Source organism: Poecile atricapillus, chromosome 4, assembly GCF_030490865.1.
Source record: "Poecile atricapillus isolate bPoeAtr1 chromosome 4, bPoeAtr1.hap1, whole genome shotgun sequence".
In the NCBI taxonomy this organism is placed as follows: Eukaryota; Metazoa; Chordata; class Aves; order Passeriformes; family Paridae; genus Poecile; species Poecile atricapillus.
Window position 1 is genome coordinate 27,184,636 of NC_081252.1, and position 23,520 is coordinate 27,208,155.

The 23,520-nt window shown below is 41.0% G+C and overlaps 1 protein-coding gene across 2 annotated transcripts in view; it reads right to left on the reverse strand.

Moving 5' to 3' along the window:
• The window catches only part of EMCN (endomucin), a 53,630-nt gene that overhangs the window by 28,903 nt on the left and 1,207 nt on the right, over positions 1-23,520 (reverse strand). The window contains exons 2-4 of one of the 2 annotated variants that reach the window (XM_058838476.1): positions 8,693-8,752; positions 6,313-6,411; positions 5,809-5,916 (exon numbers count right to left, since the gene is read on the reverse strand). In XM_058838476.1, the coding sequence (XP_058694459.1) occupies positions 5,809-5,916; positions 6,313-6,411; positions 8,693-8,752 (267 nt within the window). The remainder of the gene's footprint in view (positions 1-5,808; positions 5,917-6,312; positions 6,412-8,692; positions 8,753-23,520) is intronic. The other variant, XM_058838477.1, reaches the window with a different exon arrangement.

Genomic DNA, 23,520 nt, shown 5'->3' on the forward strand with positions numbered 1-23,520 from the left:
AGGGGGTTCATATAATTTTGGAAACTGCGAGAAGCTGGGCAGCCAGGGACAGTGTCTTTTAAGTTTGAGGCATGAAAATTATGCAAATCAACTTAAATGTCTAAAACTTTCACTGGGATTCTAGTGATGAGAAGCAGAATTTCATGTCAGCTTCCTTCAGAAACTTCAGCATTGTACCCCTTCAATATACAAGACTAACCTACAATAGGGAGGAGTATAAAAAGCCCTTCTACCACATTTTTTACTATGGTATAGTGCAAGGATCTGAGAATGTTAACAATTTCTGCATTCTCTTCATGGAAGCTTTGAATCAATCTTTAGAAGCAAACTTTTTCCACATTTAATTCTTATTGTTGTGGCTTCAGACTCAAATTTTATATCTTGAATTTTAATCTGAGATCACCTTTTAAAAATGGAAAAGAACCTCAAACCTCCCTCTTCCTGTAAGATGCACAGGCTTGTAGCAGTAACAGCAACCATCTTGTGGCTCCCTTGTCATAGGCTACTAAAGGATTGCATGGGAAAATGAAAAGTAAGTCAGAATAACAGTGCAGAGACACTCAAACACAAACATCCTTTGTGAACACTGCGAAACAATCAGGTGTGTGGGAGAGAGGAGGAGGGAGGCAGCCAGTTACCCTGTAACCCCACAGAGGGCTGTTTTCCCATGGGGATCACTCCTTCCACGTATCCTATCAGTCCTGGCAGAAACCCAGCCTTGGGTGCTTGTGTTTGGGAGCTGTGAGAACAGATTGTTCTCAGGAGCACGGGCTGTGCGCTGGATATACCTTGGCAGGGGATCGGGAGGGGAGGGATGATGGCATTTCCATTTTATTTTTTTTTTTAGATTTAGCCTGGGTGAGACTCTCCCAGTGACCCAGCTAGCACCAGGTATGATTTACACCTTTACCTGGGGCTTGGTTGCATTTATTTTGCCAGACTGCAGAACAGGCTCAGTGCTCCCAGTGTCAAGGGGTAAAGTTGATGTGCTACAGGGCAAAAATCCGTGTGCCAGTTTTCACCACCTCCAAGGCGGAAAACGCGACCTGGCGGGTAAGGCTCCCTTAATTCCACTGCAAGATTAAATCCTAGCAACCCAATTCTCCGCTGACTCGTGGCTTTGAAGCAGCTCTTAAGCAGCATCCAAGCCTCACGCCTAATGCACAGCACAGGCTTTACTACCAACACATTTAGCAGATGAGACAGCTTCTGCACCAAAAGCCTGTGGGAACAGAAGCATCCATACCCAGCCACTGCTCATGTACTCAACAGCACAGAACGCCTGCTAGAGACGCGCCGTTTCGGTAAATCCCGTAACTCGTATCTATGCGAGCTTTAATTGCGCCTCGGCGGCGGGAGCCAGCGCAAGCCCTCGCTGCGGTGCGGGGCCGGGCGGGGGACCGTGCGCGGGCGCGGTGACTCAGTGCCGCCATCCCCGCTGACACATCGCTGCAGTCATTCATCACGCCTCGCCTCGGCCAGCTGCAGCGCACATTCCTGCCTGCTGCCAGGGGGAAGAGGGAGGCCTGGCCTTGCAGAAAAGCAGCACAACGCAGAAAGGCGGCTGCTGCTGCTCTTGCTGCTGCAAAAGCGCTCGCATCGTCGGCTCATGGGTGTGTTGTCAACAGCTGATTAGGAATAAAAATGGGTAAAGCAGTACGGAGTGTAAAATAGCTGTCCAAATGGGGATGATTGCTGCAGCAGCAGAACTCTCCGGTGGTGATGCAGCTCTCCCTGCTGATATTTTGATAAGATAAATGGCAGTGTGTTAACGCGCATTTGGCAAAGGGATAATCAACAACAGGGAACCTGAAGCTGCCCTGCGAAGCTGCTGTCTGAGCTTCAGGAATTTCCTTACTCTCTGTGCTTTGAAAACCCTTCATTTTCTCTAACCAGCTGAAATTCAACATATATCCTCACTCGATCTTAGCATGATTTTCTACTTAACCTACATACAATCCACATACATTTTGGCATTTCCTGACAGTACTTTAAACTTTTTTTACAGTAAGCTTCTACCTAATTAGTTTTGACATTGTAAGATGCTTCAAGTAACCCAAAATACCCTGCATATACTCTCTGCTCTGCAAAGAATATAGACATCTCTATGTGTGTTGAAACCTTTCTTGACCAATAAATCAATCGAGGAAACACTTTTAAGGGGCAAAATGAACTTCACCCAAACCACGTTAAAATACCAGCACAAAAGCTTTTTAAAATGGAAGACTAAAGCTTTTCTCTTGAGCTTGTATTTTTAGCATTAACACATATACAGGCCTTGCCCCCATAATCACTAGCCTGAAAAGCCATTTGCATTAATGAGTGCACAAAGGGTTTGAAAAATCCAATTGTAGCAATCCCAGTGACATTTTTGCCCATTCAAAGGAATGAAAATTGGCTAGGGAAGTAACCAAACAGATCTCAGTTTTAATGTTTACATCCATAGTTGATTGCATGTGCTCTCTGCAGCTTTTATGTTTTCTGGTAAGCAAAACCCCAAAGTATTTTAAAATACTTATTTTAAAACTTCTCTCTGCATAAAATGTCTCAGCAGCCAACTATACCCAGTGTTTACCTATAGCATGTGCTAACAAACTGAGGAAAATTGAGCAATACCTGTTACAAGAATGCTTTTCTGGTAGTGTTCCTGAAGTAAAACTTTTGAATAACCAGTAGTTTGATTTAAAAAAAAAAATAATAAAAATCCTCCACTGTTTCCCATTGTCACTTTTTAATATATAGTACAACACTGCACCATAATGTATCATCATCCAGGAGAGCAGCATGAGATAACTCAAACACAACAGTCAAAAATCCACTCCTATTTGTCACATAACACCTTGAATACTGATCTTATATAAGATGCTTGCTCCATATCCAAGAGAGGAATAACAGAATTTTTTGTTGCATTTAATTTCTTATTCTCTTTGATAACTTCAGCTGTCCCAGGACATGAAATCCTGATTGCAACTGCAATTTTCTGTGGTGTGACACCATAGAAATTCTTGTTTTAAGGGCCTGAATTGCACAAGTGAGGTCACTGATTAATGTGAGCTCTTGGAATTGACACCTTATAATGATAAATAAGAAGACTAAGCAGACCAGTCTAATGTTGGCTTCTAATACAATAAAGAGGGCAGGAAGGCAAGCAGGAGAGATTGTACTCGTGGCCTGCAGAGGGAAAGAACACTGAAGTCTTGGAAAAAACCAAAGGACAAAGATGTTTGCATGATTTCAGTGTATGAAGCACTGGGGGCTTTTCCTGAATCTATAATAAAAGGTGACAGCAGCCACAGAAACTGCAGCAGAGACAGGAAGCCCTGTCAAATCACCGTTGGGTGAATGCAGTCATTTGCTGAAGCTTTTAGCAGGGATTGAAGCAGAGAAAGGGATGACTTCCATTACAAAACGACAGAGGTAGCCTGCTTTTTATTAAAAATCAGGCGTAGCAAAAGCAAATTTTGAAGTGTCACAAAGGCACCACCGATTTCTGCCTCAGTTTCACACAGCCAGTGCAGTAATGGGGAGAAACGAGTGCTAGTGAAAAAGACAAAGAGACAGCAGCCAGCTTTCCTCCCCTGTCCATTCTGAGAGCAGGAGTGCTGCTGTGCCCGCGCTGGCTCCAGGAGTGCAGCTCTCTCTCGCAGCCCGGCACTGATGCCGGGCGTGCCAGCAGGGGCTGGGAGGATGAAGTGAATAAAGCTGGGGACACCCTGCTGGGGGGGAAACGCAGGGATGGATGGCTGTAGCCAGCAGCCGGATGGTGGCCAAGGGGGCTGAGGGTTATCTGCAAGGCTGGTCACACACACAGAGCCCCAGTGCCATGCCCTGTCCCAACACCAACACCAACACCTTGTGCCCCATCCCACTGCTTTCTAGCCAAGGCTATGATTTTCTTGAAATGTAGACCAGAATTTTGTCCTAAAAAACCCCTCTAAAATTGGTTTTCACGTGCAGATTTTTCCAAGTACCACTTTTGAAAAAAAGATACAATCTGTTTTTGTAATTCAGGGCATTCCCAATGTCCTGGACACGCTGTCCCATTTTTCCTTCTTACGAAGGGGATTGAGAGGCAGGAAAGCCCTGTTTTTAGGTTAATTTACCAAACATTTTTTTACCACAAGATTGGAGGTGAGGGGAGGAAAGCTCAGCTAAAATGAGGAATTTTAAAAGAAAATCACAACACAAGCATCTAGGGACTAAACTCTAGCTAGTGGGAAGAGAATGCAAGAGGAATGGAAAGGAAGCACGTTGCTGGAAGCTTCTTGCCCAGGCCCATGGCACCTCCAGCACCAGTGTTTCAGCTCAGAGCAGCGGCTGGAGCTAAGCTGCACTGGCAGGCACGCCTTTCCTCATTAGCTTTCCTTCCCCTGCTGGGAGCTCTACCTGTCACCAAGGTTTAGTTCCAGGTGGCTGTGCTGCTCCAGTAGCCACAAGCCAGGAACTTCTGCCAAAATGAAAGCAGCAGGAATTACATCCGTAATTCAACATGCCATGCTGTGGGCTTCTGACAGGCCTGCAGTGCCACAATTACAAGTTTTAAGGGATTTTTTTGGGCCTTTGGTATCACTTTGAGCAGCTCGTGCATTGACCAGGCTGTGTGTGTTCTGTGACTCATTGACAGTGGCATTTAAAAGCCAAGCCAAAACCCCAGAGATTTTGGGCGGACAATCCACTCCTTACACAACACACAGCGGGAAAGCTGCATCAGTGGAAAATGAAACCATGAAGTGAAAGGGGAATAGCTCTCCAGGAAGCTTCACAGGCTTGGGTCCACGAGGGGTGGCTCTAAAGGAAAATTTGCACAAAAAAAGCATGCAGACTACTTCACAAGAGTACCTTTTCAGAGAAATAAGACAAGGGAAGAGAAGTCACATTCTAATAATTTGTAACAGTTCATTATGCTGTAAATATCAATTCTGATTGCATTGGTGTACCACTGACTGCTGAGCTAAATATCTGGAGTATTTATTTTAATTTTTTAGTCAATTAAAAATAAAACAAATGAGTGTTCCAAAGCTCTGGTTTATCAGAAGACTGAAGCAAACATTTACAGTGCATATCATAGACAAGGGAGACTGAATTTCATCTTAAGTTTACTGACTTCCTTTGGAATGTTATTATACTTTTTAAAATTAACCTAACTACTTGTTGGGTATGTGGGTTTGATTTTTTGTTTGGTTGGGTTTTTGTTAGGGGATTTTGTGGGTTTTATTTCTTTGTTTGGGGTTTTTTGTTTGTTTTTGTGGGTTTTTTATTTTTTTTCTAAAATCCAATCTGATATTCCAGGCCAACACACATTTTATTCTGAAGATTTATAGGAAATAAAAATATCTCCTTAGACTGATGCAGAGTAATTAGTACCACCTCTCTTTCAGTCCTATGACTCGCAATAATATGAAACATAATACACATAGTGTAAGACACATAAAAATAAGAAACAAAGGGGTGCTGTTCTGACACCTTTCTGATCACATAAAATAATATATTTTTTATTTCATACTTATTAAAAAAAACAAACAAAGAAGAAAGGAAGAAATTAAAACCCTTCCAAATGCATCTTTCCCGGTTACAGGGAGATGAACATCCTGTATAATGGCTTCAGATCACCTCCATTATAAATTAAAGGTATAATATTCTTTGTGGAGGATCCCAGGGCAAGCTTCAATAAAGATATATATTATGGTAGGATGAACAGCTGTGCTTTCCCAAACGACCCTTTTTGACCTCCTTTTACTGTTTTGTGGAGTTTTACAGAAATGTAGCATAGAAATGACTCAGAAATGGCTCAATGAAATCGTCACTTACTGTTTGTTGTGCTGAGACTTGTACTTGCTACTGAAGTCACTGCTGGAGGTTTTTCTGTTGTACCTTGTGTTGTTTGTGACGTAGCATTAGGTGAAGAAGACATGGGGCCTAACACAGGAAAGACATTCCATTTATTTCCTCGGTTTTGTAAACACACATAAAATACACCTACTGCCCTGCTTTCAAACTAATTTTAAATTACCAAGAGGATATTTAATTGAAATTCAAGATCAACAGGGGCAAAGGCCCCATTGACTGCAAGGAAAGTCACTCCCTGTCCCATAGGTGGGTCATCCCACTGCAGACAAGCCCATGACAGTGCAGTTGGAAGGTGTACCTTGGAGCTTCTTTTAAGCCTGACCAGAAGGAAGCTCCTGCACACACCTGTAAGGTTTCACCAAATACATTCTCTGTAAAACAAATTCCCAAAGCAAGAGGCACTGGTGCTTAATTTCCTCAATGACCACTAAAACATCATTGATTGACTCTGTGATTTTCACTTACTGATTGTGATGTTTTCATCTGCAGCTTTGACTGCAGTTGTCGGCACGGGCACTGCCAGTGTTATTGTTTGCGAAGTTGTTGTAGTCACAGGTTCCACTGCTGCAAGAAAGGCATTCACATAATTATGGATTTATTTTATCATGCCTAAATAAACATCACATTTCTCTAGCTGTGCTCTTTTTCCAAGGCAGTGAATTTCTGTTTAAAGGCTGGCCCTCACAGAGTTTTATTACCCACACATTTTGAAAGAGGATTTGAAGTACATATGGTTGGTTTCAGAGGGGAGGTCTGGCCTGTGAATAATCTGCAATTTCCTACTGAAAGGTACAATTGTTAGCAATTGTACTTCCTAGCCAGCCCCTAAAGGAGAGGCACATGATCTTTGGGGGTTATACAGAGGTGCTTGGTTTGACTTCCAAGGGAATAAGTGAAGGGAACAGAGCCTGGTGTGGATGGATGGGTTGACTGTGCTGCTGGATCACCCCCTCTGAGCAGCACTTTGCTGCATACCTGTTTAGCAGGAGGAGAGATGTAAAATCTCCATAAAGAATTGTGAGTGATACATGGGAACACAACTTAATAGATCACAGGCAAAGAGCTGAATGGGAACAGACTCCACTAGTCTTTGGGCAATTTCTCCCTGTGCATGACTACCTTGAGACACATTTGAGTCTCTTTCATTGACTAACTTTCCCAGACCATCTTCCTCTGCACCCAGATTTCTGGAGAAAAAGGAGCATCCAGCAGGCCCTCCTCTTTGGAGTACAGTAAAGCTTAGGACATTGTGGGTTATATGAATAGTATTCTCTAGTAAATTATATTCCTTGGGGTGAACTCAGTGCCCTTTGTAAGGTGACTCCTAGTTCTGTCCTCAAGAGGAGTGAGACTTGGAGGCTAAGGGGGGGAGGGGAAAGGGGTCCTGCAGGCAGCAGGAATCCCTTCCCAGTCATTGCCAGTATGGAGAGATGGGAGCAGAGGTGTCCAAACATCACTAAGGCAATAGCAAGGTTTAAATAACCTTGTCTTCCTGTGCATAGATGGCATGCTGCATGTACCCCTGGCACTTGCTCCAAGGAATGGACTTACCAAAGTACAGCCAGGGAATCTGGACTAAAAACCCCCATAACTAATCAATTTAAGAGTCCAGCTTTCAATTCCATGATCTAATGCAAACAGGAAGTGCTACTGTCAGCTACAGAGGCTCAACTAAATACCTGACAACTACTACCTCTACCTACATACTACCTCTTCTAGCATTTTTAATGGATGGCATACGTGAAAGAGTAGGAATAAATCATTGCACCCCATGTAATTTTCTCTCACATGACTTAAGTACTTCTAAATGCAATATTCACACTGGAACTTTTGAAATATAATTTATACTTTCTTTCTCTGCTCTCAGTTTTCTAGCTGTTCACCTAGAATAGCAACGCCTCAAGGAATGGGCCTCCTTGTTCTGCACTCACAAATTGCTTGAATCTCATACTGGGTTTCTAATGCTTTTCTCACAGTGGCATAAATACCAACACTGCTTTTCCTTCCATGACAAAAAGCTGCAAGAAAAATTTCAGTGGAACATTCAAAGAGTGAATTCACTGTGAGGCGTTGGGTGTTTATCAAGTGTCTTTTAAATAGACATAAACATCAGGGTTTTTGAGAACTGCACAGAAGAACTGCAATACCATTTAAATAGGTCAAAATCTTCTGCTGGAACAAACATAATATATGCATATTTCACCTGGTTGCATCTCATCTACCTCCATTACTAGCACTTCAAGTGTATACTTCATAATATCAGTGCTTTCAGCAGACTCATTAGTATCCCCAGTTATCAAAAAATAGAATACTGTGTCCATGTTTTCTTCTCTCACATGTGTAACTTATTATATGCAGCAGTCTTCAATATTCAGACTATTGAAGTAGTTCACATGATTTAAATATGGTCAATATTGATTTTTCACACATTTTCATAACAAAGCTGCACAATAAAGAGAACTGAATGTGACAGTCGAAGATGCAGACCAGAATTGCTGACTTTTAACATAATTTCTCTGCTAAATCCTCTTGAACTGGGAGTCTTTGGTAATTTATTAATCTCTGATCTCACTTGAACTACTCCTTGAGAGCATAGGAACTTGGAAAACCTTTTTCACCCCCCCCAAAAAAATGTGTAGCCTGCTCAAATTAACTGTCTCCATACTAAGATACTTCAACCCTTTCTTTGTAACAGAGTTTCATAAGAGATTGGGGTAAATACATTGCTTTGTGATCACCCTGTATGAAATAATTCACCTGATTTCTCCCAGAATTTGGAAAAGCTGAAAGCTAGAAAGACAACAGGATCTTCAGAACACCAGGTACAGCAAATTGGAAGTCTTACCAGCTTTTAATGTTGCTGTAGAAGCGTTTGGCTTGGCAGTAGGGGTTTCAATGCCATCTTCTGAAAGAAAACACAGAAAGAATCACATCACTTCTGCATCATCCAGATCTATTTAGTACTATATAGTCATAATAGCAGAGAGCAGCATGGACCCTCCTGGAAAATCAAGTTCAGAAGCTTATTAGCAGAAACAACCAAATCATATAACTCTGCTACCAACATTTTCAAGCTATAGCCTAAATATCTTCATTTTGCCCTGACAGCTGTAAAGGGGAGCATCTGCTGCTGCCTCCCATCTTGGACTGCATGCTCTTTTCTCACTGGTGTCTCCCAGACTAGTTGGGAAGGGGGAAAAGGAGACAATTAAAGTGGTTTCTGCTAGCTCTTCCTCTCCTCGAATATAACTATAGCTACACTGAGTCTCCAGGGTGGAGGATTAACTAAAGTAACCGGCCACTGGAGTAAGCAGCCCTTCTCCTGCCTTGAAGTAACAAAGTTGTACTAGCTCCTTGGCTAGTACGAGCACTTCAGGAGGGCTTTTCAGCATCACCTTGATCCCTAAACGTGAAAGGAAGAGTGAAACATGGCTCAAGAAGCACCACATTGAAAGACTGACTTTCCCCACTGCCCTCAATGCAGTGCTCCAGCTATTGGGGTTTTACTGCTGCAAATGATGCCAGTCTTAAAAGGTCATTAGTAGGTGGCTCTTCAATATTACAAAACAAATAAATCATCCCAAAAGGAAACTTCAACAAACAAAAACCAAAATCATTCCTGTCTCTTCTTACTGTTCTTCAAGGTTATAACATCATACCTCAAAAAGTGTTCTGGCTTCAAAAAAGATTGCTGCGGTGTTCATATTTTTCTACTAAAAGAAGTTAGGGGGTGTTAAAGGGGGAGAAAAAGCTGCACTGAGTCAGAAACAGGCATTTCTCAAGCATTTTAGGCTGCTGTGAGACAAATATGGGTACATTTGTGGAGGAATAGATCAACTCTGTAACTGAATGGGAGAGCAAAATGGCACAGGCTAAATCCCATGTGCTGTCAGGTTTGAAGCGTGACATCCTGTCAGGCTGCATTAGCATGCTGTAATACAGACATGCTAAACTGAGTCAGGACAGCATGTCAGTATTCTTGTGTGACTCCATTCATGGTAATATCAGCTGGCATTCTCTCTTTTTTTGGCTACAGGGAAGAACAGTCAGTTTTGTTCCCTTTGCTCAGTGTACTGCGCTCCGATTAACATTTCATGAGCATCACCCGAAGCCTGCAAGAGCCACAGATCTAACCTGGAGAAAAAATAATACATAATACAATGGCAAGGGCTCTGCAGAAATGTATTAAGGTCTAGCCAGGTAAGCCCTTACTACTCCCCTCCAAGCAGTCTATCAGCCCTCTTGGCACCTGAATGTCTCTAAGGGGTCTCAGTCTCTTCCCAGTGAGCCCCACTTTCTTGGGCATCTTTTCTAGGTATGCTGTTGCCTCCGTAATTGTTGCCTTGTCATAGCACATGCTGGCCCAGTTTGACATGGGAATATCCTGTATAAAATTAAATGAGTGGCCTATGGGCCACCTGCTGCCCCAGCTCTACTCCCCAGAACACATGGACACAGTCACACCACACACAGACGCATGTACGCTGCATTTAAAACACAGGTTTTCTTGCCATTTGGTTACCCATTACAGTCAGAGTTATGCTTCATAGCCCACTCTTGAAATACTTGGAAAACAAATTTTATCCAGAGAGACCTAAAGGCAATCTTGTTTCCCTAAACAGTGAGCATTTTCCCATCTCTTCATTCTCATTATGTGCTGCTGACAAAGCTCCTGTAATCCCCCACACCACAAGGCCACAGCACTAGAACAGAATGTTTTTTCAACAGTGCCTACATTTCATATGGTTTTGTTTTAACATATCTCAGTAGCTGCTGTGTCTGTAACGCCAGCTAAGCGCACTAGCTGGCCAATCACCTCATTCCCAAACTCACTCCTCCCAAAACTCTTCCTCTAACTCAGCATGACTTTGTAGGAAACTCACTGCAATACTTATTCATCCTTTAAAGGTGTTCCATTTAATAACCATGTTGATAGGCCAAGGTTTCCTCAAAACAAAATAAAAAGTGTGAATATTTTTATTATGACTCACTATTTGTTGATTTTATCACAGGTTAGAGATAAACTAAGCTAAATTCAATTAACAGAGTACAATAGAGTTCTATGAATTAATTGTTTTCTTAAAATGGTGAATAATTAAGTATACTTTAAAAATAAGTGGAAAATATAATGCAAAAATGTTTAAAACTTGACAGCATTGTGGGGGGAAAACTGTTTGATTAAAAGATATAATAGTGGTGGCTTATTATGCTCTTATTTGCAATGTTAAATTGTAACTAAGGAGAATCCTATGGGGGATAAAAGCAAGAGATCAAAAAATGATAGAGAAAAAAATAATTTTCACCATTAGAGACTGTTGATAGACAAAGAGAGGGGCAGAAACCTTTATTTTTCTGCTCATGTCAGGCTGCCTGTAGCCCCAGATGATAGACAAGTAAGTTACAATTGCCTGTTTTTTAGCAAATTTGAATGCAGTGATCTCTTTGATATGAGAGCACATGGAGGTACTCTGATGTAGGAGTAGCCAAAATCCACTCAGCAATTGTTCTCACACAGAAACCACTGCCATTTGCTGTGTTTGCTGGCAATAAACCCAGCTAAAAGAGGATAGGAGACCCAGGATGCAGCACCCTTGTGTCTGGAGAACACATGTGGAGCTAAAAGCCTCTCAACACAACACTGCACTCAGTAAAGGGGGAATGCTGCTGGTGGTAAGATCAAAAAAAAAAAAAAAACCAAAACAAAAAAACACCAACAAAAACCCAAAACATGTTTTAAAGCAGATAGTAAGGCAAGAGGAAATCCAGACTGGGAGAAATGTAACAAGAGAGGAGGAAGAGAAGGGCAGAAAGATCTAGAGACAGTAAGGCAGGGTCACAGGGAAAAATATGAAGGAACTAAGAGATCCAAGAACATGTCCACATAGCCACAAGACCAAACTGAAAAGAGAGTAGCTGTTGTGTTTTTTTTTTCCTCAGGTTCACAGAATTTCCATTTATTGTCTTTTCTAGGTTGGATTTAAATAGTACATCTGTTCTAAAATGAAAGCATTAGCCTTCAGATTTCAAAATGGATGAACTGAAACACTGAACTTTCTTTTAAATTCAGAAGGAGTCCTTGAATTTAGACAGGACTGACCGATTGTCACAGCTGTCCTCAAACTGCAGCTTTTGATGTAGGCTTCAGTCTCTAAGATCTGAGCTTGGAGTTTTCATAACCTTTTCTCTCTCTCTCTCTATTTTTACCTTTACACTGGAAAGATAAACAGATTCTGACCTCATGTTAATTAGATGCCTGTTATTGCTATAATCAGGACAGCAATAAAAAAAGGAACAATTGCATGTTATTATAGCAGTATTTCTGTTTATACCCTACAGGATACCACAGGTTACAAACCACAAAGTTTCAAACACCACATGAAACAGATAATACAAAACTGAATGCTGAAGAAAAACATTTAAAAAAAATAATAGATTGTTCAAAGTATATATTGATTATATTCATTACATGAATTACTGAATTTAAGCACTGACTGGTTCGGCATTAGTATCTAACTTTGAAAATAAATGATTTTTATGGAAAAGTCACTATTGCTACAGATAACATGTAGAATGGCCTCTTTGGCATTTCACTGGACATTGCACTACATAGACAAAATCATATGGCTAAAATCCTTTAATTCAGATAAAGTACTTGGTTCAGCTTCAGAAGCATGCTAAGAAGGATGTGGATTCCTGGAGGTGGGTAGTTAGCAGAGAACCATAAAAATCATCAAGAGTCTAGAGAAAAATTACCTCTCAGGAAGGACTGCAAAAATTGCATTTGTTCAGCCTAGAGAGGGAAGGATTAATGGAAGGCACAACAGCAGCAGTCAGTAGGTGAGGAGCTGCAGCCAGGACAAAGGAATAAACTTGTCCACTGAAGTTTGAATGAGAGGAATGGACAAGAGAAATTTGGACTATAAACTCTGCAGGTATTTCAGTGTCTGTGTCAAATGGTTGGCATAACAGCCAGGAGCTGGTGTTTTAACCATTTTGCTGATGAGGATGTAATATATTCCCACTCAAAACCTGACCAGTGCTCTATAGGCTGTACCTGGGAACAATTACCCAAGAGGTGTTCTGAGAAAACCTGCACATGAAAATTCCTTATTTCAAGGTTATAAAGCAGAATCTACAGGTGTTTATGTTTGTCTATTATATATTATCATTGAATCACAGAATGTTTTGGCTTGAAAGGGATCCTAAAGATAATCTAGGTCCAGCCTCCCTGCTGTTGGCAGGGACATCTTCCACTAGACCAGTTTGCTCAGAGCTCATCCAGTCTGGTCTTGAACACTTCCAGGGCAAAAGCAGCCACAGCTTTCCTGGGCAACCTGTTCCAGTACCTCACCACCCTAACTAATTCTATTCAAAGTCTAGTAAAAAATTTCTTCCTAATATCTAATCTAAACCTACTCTCTTTCAGGATGTTAAATTATAGGTTTTTGTGTGACCCTAGACCTTTGCAACTACAGACAAGTGATGGACAAGTCAAAGTTGTTTTTTGATTTCTGTTTCTCCACAGCATCAGGAATAAATAGTTATCTCTTTCTAGCCCATGATAATTATGCCAGCCCTCATGACCATGAAAGAGCCTCCTGTAACCACTGTTCCAGCAGTACCCATATAAAGACTGTATAGTTTGTAAAAAAAAAATAAAATTGTCCTTTTTTGAGAAACTGATAGCTGTCCTTGCAAGCAAATCTGGTACTGATCTGGGAACTCAGAGTTCCCAAGAAATAGCTGCTGCCTGACAACGTACACAACTTGTTTACTCTTACCTGGAGCTCTGCTGTCTGTTACATTTTCTCTTTCATTTAATGCTGCTTCATCTCAACATTCTCTTATATGATCTTTCCCCAGGCCCAGTACAGTCCTTGCACTTCTCCTATTTCTGTTTTCACTGCTCATTTGTCTTTCTTTCCAGTGCATGACCATTTACCCTAAAACTTGAGATAAATTTATTTTTCTTTTGTAGTGAATTTTGTGTAAAGGCTCATATATTATCCAAACAACAAAAATACAGATGTACTTTTAGAAGAGGTTTAAGTGCAATTTTAACAGTGTTGTTTGAAATCATCCTTTCTTGCTATTTGAAGATCAAAAATAAAAAAATCTATTAATGAAACACTCCAGAAATAAATTTTTAGAAAAAAAGGAATAAACCCTCCCCAGATATTTTTTTTTTTTTGTGAAAGAATTAATCTTATAGAAGTAATACTGTTTCTAGTACTTAATAGTTTCTAGCATTTAATCCTTCAGGACTCATACTTAAGATTTTCTTTCTATAGTCACATAAACTAGATTTTAAATGGGAACCAAGGTTCTGATGTAATCCTGTGAATGGCCGAAGCTGATAACAGCTGACACAGCTGATAAGCATGTAGTGAACGATATTAAATTAAACAAAGCCATTTGCAAACTTCATGAATTTGAAGCAAACTCAAAAAATCTCCACAACCTTCGTGTTTTCATACTTCTTTAGTATGCAAAGCAATACTCAAAGCGTGATATGCCTTTCACATGCATTCAGATGTGCCTGTAACAGGACCTGCAAGCAACACTCACACTGTCACAGCCCCTGGTGAAAGGAAAGCTGTGCCCCCGGTAACAGCCCCATGCTGGGTCACAGCCACTTCACTATCATCAGAAGTCAGAATTGCAAAGCGTTTTTCCAGCCTGGTCTCACAATAGTTTTGCACTGCTGCAAAAGCTCTTAATGCAGCCTCCTGCAACATAAGCCATTTTCCACCTCAGGATTTTCTCCGCTGTGAAATTCTTACATTGGCAGGTGGAAGGACAACGTGGACCCTGGACAAAGTTACACTGGCCATGCTTAAGGTGAACCCCTGTGAGGTGTATTTAGATACTACAGACAATGTTAAAACCATAAGGCAGGGAGAAAGGCCACATCCTTTGCTGCCTATGCCAACCAGCTGGAAGCCTGTGATTCCCACTGCCTAGGGAGGTGGGAAACCACCTCCAGTTTGCCAAGCTGTTACCTTCCTTTCAGTCACGTCTCTCTTCAGCAACAAACCAAAAACACGCTATACAAATCCTACATGTGCAGATCTTACATTTCAGGTCAACTTTCTACTTCTCTGTAGCTGCTGGTCCTTGTTTGCAGGCTGGTGTCCCACGACAGAGACAGTCTGCTACAGAAGAGTGGGGAAAACTTACAGGCATGAGAATAGGGGAAGACACAAAGGCAGGGAGAAGCTCCTGGGCCAGAGACGCTCTCCCTCCAAAAGGAAAAAGCACCTGAAAACATGTGAAAGAGATGGACATTAGGGAAGGGGGAGCACAAATGTAAAGCCCTGTAGCTGGAAAAGGAGACAGGGCTCCTTCTGCACGGCACGGGAACGAGCAGCAGCAATTGGGGCAGTGTGGGATTTGGTTTCTGCAGAGGAAACGTAAACTGGGTGGGCTGGAGGCAGCCAGCAGCAAGAGCTGCGGGGAGGAAGGAAAGGGAGGCAGCTGCCACAATTTTTCCAGCAGGGAACAGAGAGAAAGCAGGAAATGCAGCTTTGGTGCCAGCACTGCCCCAGAGCTCCTCCTGCTCACCCAGGCATGGGGCTAACATTAAACGCTATGGGACAACACTTAACACTAGCAGAGAGCTGCTGGGAATTACCAATCTCCAGGCAAAAGGCTCCCACAAAACCTTCCCACAGCACCCAGTAAACTGCTCCTGCTTAGGGATATGCTGCACAGAGAAATATTGACAAGGCAGCTCCCAAGGAACAGCCTCAGCCAACATGGCTCTAGGTTGTCCAGGGCTCCCCTCCTCAAAACATTAACGAGAAATGTTGGATGAGTGCCCCGTGTTACTGAGCATTTGAAACAACCCAAGCGCAGCATGATTTGCCTCTCTGCATGTGTGGATGTAGAAGTCTGGGAACTTAAATAGCCAGTTTTAAGGGTTTTTTTATTGCCTTAGAAGAAATGCAAACTCCCTATCAAAGGCTTTTAATCACAAGCTTTCTCAGTGCGCCTTCTGGTCATGTGAAGCTTGGTGGATATCTCTATTACTCTGTACTACAGAGGGATGAGTACATTGTTTGCACTCCACAGAACAATAAATGTGCTCAGCATGCTCATCGGCACTCCAGCCTGCCTTGAATGAAGGCTCCAAGCTCCACACTCCTCTTCATTTAAACCTGTTAAAACTATTTAATAGGTTTTAATTAAACCCTTTAAAGCTATTTAAACCACCAGATTGCCACCCTTTGATTGTGATATATTTGTTTGTCCATGTGTAAGATAAAAGGTAGGAGTTTCTGAGGACTATATTATAGTACAGAAAACGAACTACCACCCCCCTCACCCTTGTGTTAGTCAAGCTAAATAAATTTGAAAAATGTCCTTAGTGGGTGCAATTTCATATAGAAAGCTTTATACATATTGTGCATTGCTGAGCAGTGGAAGAAAAAGAAATAAAGGAGAGCCTGTTTCCTTGCAACAGGAAGGAATAAGAGTGTTGGTGCAAGCCACCCCCACCCAGAAGGCAGAGAGAAAACTGTAATGCTTACAATACTTTTTCCTTAACATGCTACTTGCAAGCCTATTTTTGTTTCCCATGAAAGAGCACGTTTGGGTAGGGCAGATACAAAACAGCCAGAGCGGAAGCTGAGCCAGGGTCAGTCAGTAGCTCTCCTTTTCAATGTGCTGCAGAAGTTAGGAAAGTCATATAGCTCTGTGCTGTTTGTGACCCAAGTGCATCTCCAGCAGCATGACTAATTTTATAATTCAGGAAAGGGTCACTGCAGTGTCTGCTATGATGTTTTTATTTTTATAACATCCGGGATCAGCCTAGCCACCCATTTCAGCCACACCCGCCCATGCCACTCTGTTCCTGACAAAGCTCTGAAAGCCTCTGGAACATCAAAAAGCAGTTCCTGTCAGAAAATGCTGTGGAAACACTGTAAATTGCTTCTATAATTAATGTAATTCCATGCTCAAGGGTCCATTGAGATTCTCTTCATCTTTTCCACACTGTCTAGAACAAAGGTTAAATGGTACAGAATATCCCAAAGGGAAGGGCCCAAATGGGCTTTGCAAGCCCTGACTGCACTACAGTCTCACTGGAATTACTTTATATGCAATGATAAGGGTAGACTTTGAAAATACCTCATTTCTCCAACTGGCGCATAACGTTGATGAAGACCTCGTTGTCTCTATCTTACCAAACTGATTGAATACTCATGTTATCCTGAATTCCTGCTAAGATTTGATGCAAAAGTGAAAGTCTTTTCTCACAAGCTTTATGTAATAAAGCATTCCTATTTAAAAAACAATGTTGTTACTACAAAGAGCATTTGAAACAGAGTGTCAGCAGTGAGGACTTATCCTATCAAAGAGCAGTGGGAACTGCTGCATTAGCCATGCTGGCTCCCACTCTGAAAAACAGCTTCCTAGTGGAACAGAGTGACCCACATTCAGGATGCTCAGGCTTGTCAAAATCCCAGCTCCCAGTCAGTGCACTGGGAAGCCATGGTGAACTGGGAGTTGATCCCATCATGCTGGTGAACAGCTATAGACATCCCTTGCACTTTTATTTGCAATAAGAGCAATTGTATTCCCCATGACAATTACAACTATTACAATTATAATTGTGAATAAGTTGTTCCATTCCTACACAAACCTCTCTGCTCTTCTTCTCTTTCCTCCCATGAATGATCAATCCCCACTTTCCATTTTGCATCTGGAAACAGCAGTTTCTGCCAGCTCTTGGAAATGCAAGGTGAAAACAATTAGGGAAGAAGCAGACAGTGCACTACAAAAAAGCAACTCTAAGACAGTAAGATTAATTGTTCACTAGTTCACCTAAATTCAAGAGCATTAAGACATGCCAGCCACATGACTCCATCAGCATAGGGGATGGCTTTCAGAAGTAGTGGAATTCTCTGGAGCCATTTGAGCTAGACAGGATAAAATGTGCACAGAACCAAAAAACTGCTGTGTACTGGGAGGATTTTTTTGCCTCTAGTATGTGTGCTGTATCCTTTCCTTGCACATCTCAGGGACTGGGTTATTTGGCATAGCTCTCGAGTAAGTTCTTTTTTTGTTGTTGTTGTTGCATGTTGGAAACTAGTGAGTTGTTGCAAGCCCAACAGTTTCTCAAATACATTTGCTGTCTTCAGAATAAGAGCAAATATATTTATAAACTACTTTTATAAGAAAAAACCTTCCTAAAGAGAACCTAAAATTGCTTTGCTGGAAGAGCCTTTCTGGGCAGCCAGCCTTTGGTGTAGCTACAAATTCCAAGGGTTATGTGATCTGAATCAAAACAGAGGATGTCCAAACTCCATCTGGACTCTGCAGGATGTCCAGAAAGCTCCATAATTCCAAGAATTCAGTAGTTTTCAGAAAGAGATTTTAACAGTCCCATGCAAGAATGGGTAACAACAATGGAATTGCACACTGGTCCCAAACACTTCAGATTTCTGACTTTATGAACATCTGTGGGAGTTCAGTGTAGAAGAGGTTTGACAACTTGGCAGGAGTTTCAGTGTGTCTAGAATTCCTGGGTAAAGAAAACCCCTAAATTTTTGCTTTTGTGGACTTAGGCCATGGAAGTATTAGCCATGTATCATGTCAAAAGCTGCACCTGTCTACTGGACATGATACCAGGAATTTGGGTGGAAAAGATTTAAATTTCACATTTCTTTGCAGAGTAATCATCACCTATTTTTGCCATTTTGTCTAGAAATATTTGGTGATATTTTTGCTTCTATAACCTTTGAATGAGTTTGCAAACACCTATATTTACATCATCTATATTGTTGTGATCTATAACCCATGCTGAGATGGAGTAATTCATCTGTCCAGGAAAAATGATTTCAGGCTAGTCTCACAGTGGGATAGATAGCACCCACATAATGATGTTTAGAAGGTTATCAACACTGTTTTTCAAATAAAACCTTAGACTCAATGTTGAGCTTGAGAAAAAGTAGGAAAAGTAGTAAAAAATTAAGGAATAGATGGGGTTCTGATCACTTAAGTAATTAATATGCAATCTCAACAAGTTAGTATTTTACAGAGGAAAATAATGCAAATTGGCCAGGAAGGTTATAGATCTTCTGGCACTGTTTTTCTCAGACCAACTAAAATCCAAAGCTTCTGCCATTCTTATCAGTTGTAGCTCCAATAGCAGAATTTCTCAAGCCCAAAACCAACATTAATCTCCTGCTAAAATTATGAAAGAAGAAATCCGCAGGAAGTATAAACATCTCATTAATATCATGTTAATTGATTTAACCCTAAAGTTACACTGACACTCCAAACCAAGTACCACACTGAGAAATCACACCATTAAGACAAACTGAATGTGCACTTTAGAATGATTACTTATCTTGTAGAAATCTTCAGACAGCAAGGCTGGTGTAGTGCTCCCATGCCAGCAAAACACATCATTTTGTCAGTGATAGGACAAGGCAGAATGGTTACAGCAGATAAATGTGATGCAAAATTAAGTGCCACTTGCCCTGTGGTTTCAGAAACCTAAGATGCGTTGCTATCTACAACATGCAGCTAAAATGACAAGCACGTTCCTGTCACTGAAAAAAACCCCAGGGATTCAAAATTGTTGTTAAACTACTCTACTGATCTACTGATGAAGAGGATAGAACTTGCACTTGTACCAAAGGCAAGCGTCCACTTTCCACATAAAAGTCAGAAAATCCTTGCCCTGTTCCTAGTTTGAAACATCACCTTTGGAGCATCAGCTAGTTAGTATGGCCTGAAAGGTGTTGTTGGCTACTCTGACTGCTGATGAAAATGTATTTTGAAATTAATTTGGACCCTTCCAGACCAGCCTCTAGTACATGTGTGGGTGGCAGCAGAGGGCTTCCTACACCTTTGTGCAAGACCCCAGCAGATCACACTCGGTGAATTTTATTCCAAGCCATCATATCAGCAAGTGAGCATCAGCTCAGTCTTCATGCATGGGGAGGTAGGGCCAGAAGGCACAGTGCAGAGATAACATCATATTCAATTGTGTCAAACCCCTTTTCCTAGCAGAGGTAGGTCTGGCTGATACCACATGCCACTGTTAGGGCGTCCAGGGATCCATCTTCACAAGAGGAATGCCAAGGTATCGCTACCTCATTATGTCAACAGCTGGAACAATGACAGCAACTTGCAGGGCAGGACATGGTGAAAATCAGGGTTTTGAACCTTCTGTTTTAAAGGGAAACTTCTTTTAATAGAGAAACCCATTTTTAGAGTGCAAGTTGAAACCAAAAGTAGATGTTTGTCTTCTAAAGAAGCCAGGTCTTTAATTCTTGACTTGTATTTGGAAATAACACTTGCTACACACAAATCCAACTTTGTCTCTCTGTTTACAGAATTGCAAAATAATCCCATTAAGGAGACATTCTTGAGCAGCTGCAGCAAAAATTTCAAACAACACCACCCTTTCTCCCCCTTCATAAGGGCCATAAATAAAAATGATAATTTTCCATGAGATTTTACATGTTGAACTTAGGCTGGCTATCAAATAGTACCAGTTAAAAGTACTCCCATCCCAAGGTTAAGAGTTTCTTAATGATTATTTTTAATTTGTACTTTTTCAGTATAAACAATGTATAAACAATCTGAGTCCAAATTCGAGGTACTTTCCTATTTAGGAAAAAAACCCACAAAACCAGACCAAACCTCAGATCATTTTTTCCTAATTTATAAACTAGTAAAGATTAATGAGAACTCTAGGATTGAATACAAAGAGTCAGCTAAAGAAAGGAGAAAACATTCTTGTAAATTCTCAGAAGAGACAACCAATTTTTGGGCATGTTACACAACATTATGTATTCCCAGGTTTGGAGTTGAATGCTGTAGGCAACTTGCCCTTCATATTCAGTTTCCATTTATTTTGGCTGTAAATCATAACCAAGCAGGTATCAAGCCATCTGCTTCTATCCTCAGCAAATGCAGTAAACTGCCCCAATATGCAAAGGATTTAATGAATGAAAGGAATGTGGCAGCAGGGAAAAAGAAAAAGAAAGAAAAAAAGAAAAAAAATCAACAAAGGAATAAAAGTTCAATATTCCATTAAAGGCTATCATAAGCTGCAGCACAATAATTTGATTTTTGACAAAGCTAGTCTTGGCAAACCGCTAGAAACAGTGAAATACAATTATTTTTTTCCACAACAGGCAAATTCTCAAGACATGCAGAGTTTTGGCTCAAGCAAGTTAAAGGTATAAGAAAGTCATATCTAAAGCCTATTCGCATTTCTCAAATTTTCAGAAATGAGACAATGATTCAACTTTGACAGTCTGTGCCTTGCTGGTTGTCCAGAGAATAAACTTGAATAATAACCCAGAGTGAGGGGAGACCATTTTCAAAAGCTTTCAATGGTCAAAACAGTTTAATTAGTATTTAATTTTAAAACTTAATTTTTAAAGTACTTGAAGGCTTTGAGCAGAGATCACAGATGATGGAAAAGGAAAGGGCTATCCATCTCCTCTAATTTACATCAACAAGAGCAGCATTCAGACAGCTGCAAATATGTGCAATCACTACAGGAGCCCCGGCTTAGTGGAACTTTTCTTGAGCTATCAGCCTGGGAGTTGGGATTAATCAGCTGTGCTGTAGGCTTGGGAAGCTACACAGCATCCCTTAATGAGGAAGGGGGCTGGGAATTTTTAGGGCAATATTTTAGGGCCCCACAGTGAAATGGAACAGCTCCAAATTGCTCCAAGGGCATCTGGACCAAAGTCTCAATGCAAAGATTTGCTCCTACCTTTCAAAAAAGAAAAACACCCTTGTTTCTTTGTAGTGCCATCAACCTTGACAGAGCACATGGATAAAGCTACTTCTGGCTGTCAACAGGGGTCAGCAATCGGGCGTTAATATCCCACGCCTGGACGTGTCCAATGCAAGGTGATTCATTCCAGCTCCTCTGCTCAGATGATCAGGAGCAGAGCCCACTGTCCTCTGCCATCATTTCTGCAAGAAACTAGCCTGGGAGCCCGTGTGAGAAGGATGTGGTGCTGTGCTACCAGCACTTTGTGGAGGATGTTTGCTGTGCAGCCACAGCCACGCTGTATTCCTAGACCAAGGCACGAGAAGATGCAACATCTAAGCACTTAACATTATAAGCACATGCCAAGGCTTCTCCTCTCATCTTTTAGGAGAAAAAAAGTTCACCTTTACACATTTTTAAAGTAATTACATCCTGAGGCAGACTCAAGAGCATTCATATTTGATTACTATAATTTGACATTGTATTTTTTGACACATTCCAGTGCTGCCTGTTTAAAGCTGAAAATACTATGAACCAACCTAGAAAGCATTTTTATTTGAGCTACATTTTGGAACAGGTAAGAATAAAGGGCAATATGCCAGGAGAACTGAACACCTTGAGATGAGCATGAACAAACTCCTGTTCTAAGCATGTCATTTCATTATTCCCAGAGGGATGAGAAAAGTCTAGGAGGAACAAGTCATCAGGGGCTATCAGGCTCCACATCTGTACATAAGTGAGCCTCTAGTGATGTGCTGACAGAGGGAAGACGCCACCAAAACGTTAGGGGCTTTCGAGGATGAAAGATCCCAAGATAAGTTAGAAAATTGCATAGAAAAGCAGTATGAGCATACAGCTGAAGACAAAATATGAAATTTGAAAGCCCCACAGGAGATGAGGTGTGTTCTTTACTAACCACAGTGGAAATGTTCTAGTCCACTTCTGTATGATATACAAAAGATACACAGACAAGCACTTGGTGCATAGCACATGAAAAGGTTGGAAGCCCACACATTTGTCTTTGTGAGCTTTGAAGGCAAACTTCTCCAAAACCTGGGGGAGTATTAAAACACCAGGGTGTGATTTGACCGTCTCTAAAAATTACTGATCATAGTTTTAAAGTACTAAAAACAGCAGGAGAAAAGTCTTGTTGCTGTCTCCAATGCTCAAAAAAGGGAGACTGAGCACAAGAGAGACTGGTGTGAGCCTCCCCACCATCACTTCCCAGCTTCAAATTACAAGATTCTGCTGTTGCAGCCCAGACGACCAGAGCACTTTAGAAATCACAAAAAGTGGAAATCCAAATACTTTGGTCCATCTTTGGACAACAGATAATAAAATTACTTCTGTCTTAACAGGTTGATGCATGGGGCTGCCCGAAGCAAACTTGACCAGAGCATGTAACTTTACTTTCACAAGTTAGATAAAGATCTACACAAAATTTTCCCATAAATGTTCTTAATTTTATAATGTGAATTTACCAACAGAATTTCACTACCACATCTACCTTGCAATTAGGTGTTAAAAAATACTTTTTTTCTGTTTTTACAGAACTAAAATTGTTCAAAACAAATGTTTCATATATAAAATCTGCTTATTCACTGTCATCAGTTCTGCCACGTTCATATCATGCAGAGGAGGGAAAAACCTTTTTAAAGAAAGGATTGTACAAAATTAGCAGGATTCCTCCCACCTTTGCATGTTGCTTTCTGGTAAGCTTTATGGACTGTTGTGTTAAATATGCTCTTTTTGATGCAACTTCACTTTGCTTTTTAGAAAATGTGAAATTAAAGCTTTGACAATGACAGGAAGACTATTTTTACTAGGAGTAGCAGACAGAGAATAAATAGTATTTCAACACATACTTTTGGGGCTTGTACTTACTTAACATAATTTTAAAAGCAGTTCTTTCTGTGGCACAGGCT